The following is a 3,930-nucleotide window of genomic DNA, read 5'->3' on the forward strand; positions in this document are numbered from 1 at the left end:
ATATCAACTGATACATGCCGAAATTGAGATTGATACGACCGGTATTTTAACTGATACGAAACGTATATAGTACCTGTATCGGTCCAGTGGCCGGTACGGTAAATATTAACTATACCGGCTAATACGGTATAAAATAAATCAACTAAAAAGCTTGTCCTGTTTGGATATAAGAATTATTTTTTTTATTATTATAATTTTTTTAAATCTAAAATAATAATAATATTAAAAAAATAATATTTTATTCAACTTTAATTTTTATCTTAATTCACTATCTAAATCGAACTTAAATGAACATATATAGTGTACGGCTTTAACTTAAGAAGGAGAAATAGGATTTTTTATTTATTTAAATACACATGAATATGACTGAACGGCTAGTATCGATAAATTAATCAATATTAGAAACAAAAGGCTCCGTTTCAATAATATCAAGGCTTTGTTCGAAAGTTGAGCTCATTTCAATTTATTATTATAATTTTTTTAAATTTTAATATAAAATATAATAAATAATTTAATTTTTTTAAATTTTAAAATAATAATAATAAAAAATAATAATATTTTATTATCTCAACTCAACTTAACATTCAAACCCATCTTAAGAGTATTTCTGATGATTTATAAATAATAATAAATAATAATTTATAAATAATAATAAAAATTAATTTATAAATAATAATAAAATAATATGACAATATCTTAAATCAATTATGTTTTCAAGAAGACCCAATTGGCCATGGTACTGGCTTATGCTTGCATTATTGCAAGCCGGAATGGTCAAAAGCATATATATATTTCTGTCTCTGAGTATCGATGACGCATTGATGCACTTCAGAGTACATCAAAGCTAGAGATAATGGGCTCGAATCACGGAGGGAGGTGTGATGGACTTGATCAGTCTGTATAGCTACTAAATTATAAGAACCCCTCCAATTATGTACCGAAAGTCTCTCTCTCTCTTTCTTTTTAAGAAAGAGGATCTCTCTCATATGGTGGGGGTTCCAAACTTTCAAGCCCTGTTTGAGTGCCTCCACGCCAATACGTTCTGCATATCTCTAATGTCAATCTCCAAGTACCCTTCCCACCAGACCATCACGTGGTCTTCTCGTACATGTCTGAGGTGGACCTCTTTACCTAAACGAAAACCGTCTCTTTCAAGCAACTCCAGAGTCCAGACTCCAAATGCCCTATTTATAACCTCTTTTCTCACCCTTTTCTCTTCAAAACTCGCTTCTTACTCTCTTCTCTTCTCTTCTCTCTCGCAAACCAAACCAATTATTTAGAACCTCACTTGCCTTCAGTCGTCTGAGAGACTGTGCACCCAAAGCCATGACTGCTACTTCAACTCCACTCAACCCTAGTAGTTGGGCAAAAGCCCAGATGCCTCGCCCCACTTATTTGGGCTTTCCATCGTGGTCTATCTACCTGAAGAAGCCCAACAATAGTAGAGCAAGCAATGTTAATAGCGTAAACAGTGCTTTGAATTCTTCTTCGGTGCTTCATTTCCCAAAACAGAGCTCCGGGCAACCATTAATTTCGAAACCTGACAGCTCTGTTCAACTCAACGCCAATCAATTTCCTCCACAGTGGAATTTGCTACAAAGAGCTGCTGCCATGGCCTTGAACATGGCCGAAGGCGTGTTGCTTTCCCTCGAGCGCCAACACCCACTTCCCAAAACCTCGGACCCGAGAGTTCAGATTTCAGGAAATTTCGCTCCCGTACCCGAACAACCTGCTATGCACTCACTTCCGATCACCGGCACAATCCCCGACTGCATCAACGGCGTTTACCTCCGAAACGGAGCCAACCCTCTATTTGAACCTGTCGCTGGCCACCACTTCTTCGACGGCGACGGCATGGTTCACGCCGTCACCATTCATGGCCACTCCGCCAGCTACGCGTGCCGGTTCACCGAGACACAAAGATTCGTCCAAGAGCAAGAACTCGGCCGTCCGGTCTTCCCAAAGGCCATAGGTGAGCTCCACGGACACTCTGGTATCGCACGCCTTCTTTTATTCTATGCTCGAGGGCTTTTCGGACTTTTGGACAATAACCATGGCACCGGAGTTGCCAACGCCGGGTTAGTGTACTTCAACGACAGACTACTCGCCATGTCGGAGGACGACTTGCCATATCAGGTAAGAGTCACTACCTCCGGGGACCTTGAAACCGTAGGCCGATACAATTTCGATAACCAGCTCAAGTCCACCATGATTGCTCACCCAAAGGTCGATCCAGTTTCCAAAGAGCTCTTTGCTCTCAGCTATGATGTTGTCCAGAAACCGTACCTCAAGTACTTCAAATTTTCTCCGGATGGAAAGAAGTCCCCGGACATTAAAATTCAAGTGCCGGTACCTACCCTGATGCATGACTTTGCAATCACCGAGAACTTTGTGGTGATTCCAGATCAACAGGTGGTGTTCAGGCTCGACGAGATGATTAGAGGTGGCTCTCCCGTGATTTACGACAAGAACAAGAAGTCCCGGTTCGGAATTCTCTCAAAAAATGCCCGTAATGCTTCAGATATTGTCTGGGTCGAGTCCCCAGACACGTTTTGCTTTCACTTGTGGAATGCCTGGGAGGAACAGGAGTCTGAAGAGGTCGTGGTGATCGGCTCATGCATGACACCGCCGGACTCTATTTTTAACGAATGCGATGAGAGCTTGAAAAGTGTGCTCTCTGAAATCAGGTTCAATTTGAAGACTGGAGAGTCGGCGCGGAGATCGATAATTTCGGCCTCCGAGCAAGTGAACCTAGAGGCCGGGATGGTGAACCGGAACAAGCTTGGGAGGAAAACAAGGTACGGTTACCTCTCCATTGCTGAACCGTGGCCAAAAGTGTCCGGGTTTGCCAAGGTAGATCTTTCAACCGGGGAGGTAAAGAAGTATATATACGGCGATAAAAGGTACGGCGGAGAGCCATTTTTCTTGCCAAGAGACCCCCATTCAGAAAAGGAAGATGAAGGGTATATTCTTACTTTCGTCCACGACGAGACGACATGGAAATCCGAGCTTCAGATTGTGAACGCCACGAATTTACAGATAGAAGCTTCAGTAAAGCTACCTTCGAGGGTGCCGTATGGTTTTCATGGCACGTTTATAGACTCAAAGGACTTGACAAACCAGGCGTAGAGTACCGCAATGAGAATGATCACCGTAGGATCCCCAATCTTGGAGAATATTCCCCGAATACTCTACTGCATGCAAAAAAATTTTAAAACCCTACAACCTTTTACTTTCGGTAGTGTTTTTACTCTGATCGTAATTTTGATGAGGACGCTGCAGCTTGAAGCTTTTGGAATGAAGGTAGCTAGGTTTCGAGCTCAGCTGGTTTCTGTTTGCTTTTTGTATGTATGGAAGATTAGATCTTCCTCTTGTTACGTACGTACGTCCGACCCACAGCTTGCAAATAGTAATAGTAATCTTGTACGTACGTCGTACTGTACTTGTGTTTACTTATAATGTGGATCGATGTTCTACATTAATGGAGCTTTGTTTTTTGCTTGAAAGCATATACTGCATGCATTAATCTCCATGTTTACGTACGACTAGCTGTGGAGCTCGTTATATATTAGCTAGCTAGGTTAATTGAAGAACCTGAACGTACGTTGAAGAATTAACCAAAGTTCGATCTACATGGAGTGCATATATAATACACATTAACTAGCTTATATATATAGTTTTAGTGCGCGGAGAAAACAATAATGGGTGTCGTTTTCGTGGAAAGTATTGCGTCATTTTCATCCCTTTTTTATAAGTTTGTCATTTTTATTGCATGTTTGTGGCCAAAAACTAGTACTACTGTCGTTGAAAGAAAGAAATAAAGGCAAAACGCTCATGTACGTACGTGCACTAGCTAGCGTTCCCCAACGTCATGCAGGAATATCATGCGCAGTGAAATGATGCATTTTCAAATTACTAATTTCATGCAAG

At 41.2% G+C, this 3,930-nt stretch overlaps 1 protein-coding gene across 1 annotated transcript; it reads left to right on the forward strand.

The window, feature by feature from the left end:
* The first annotated feature begins 1,249 nt into the window (after positions 1-1,249).
* On the forward strand, positions 1,250-3,465 carry LOC108990195 (9-cis-epoxycarotenoid dioxygenase NCED2, chloroplastic-like). Its single transcript, XM_018964085.2, has one exon. The coding sequence runs from the start codon at positions 1,327-1,329 to the stop codon at positions 3,127-3,129; it is 1,803 nt and encodes a 600-aa protein (XP_018819630.1). The 5' UTR covers positions 1,250-1,326; the 3' UTR covers positions 3,130-3,465.
* The last annotated feature ends 465 nt before the right edge of the window (positions 3,466-3,930 follow it).

Source organism: Juglans regia, chromosome 4 (genome assembly GCF_001411555.2).
Source record: "Juglans regia cultivar Chandler chromosome 4, Walnut 2.0, whole genome shotgun sequence".
In the NCBI taxonomy this organism is placed as follows: Eukaryota; Viridiplantae; Streptophyta; class Magnoliopsida; order Fagales; family Juglandaceae; genus Juglans; species Juglans regia.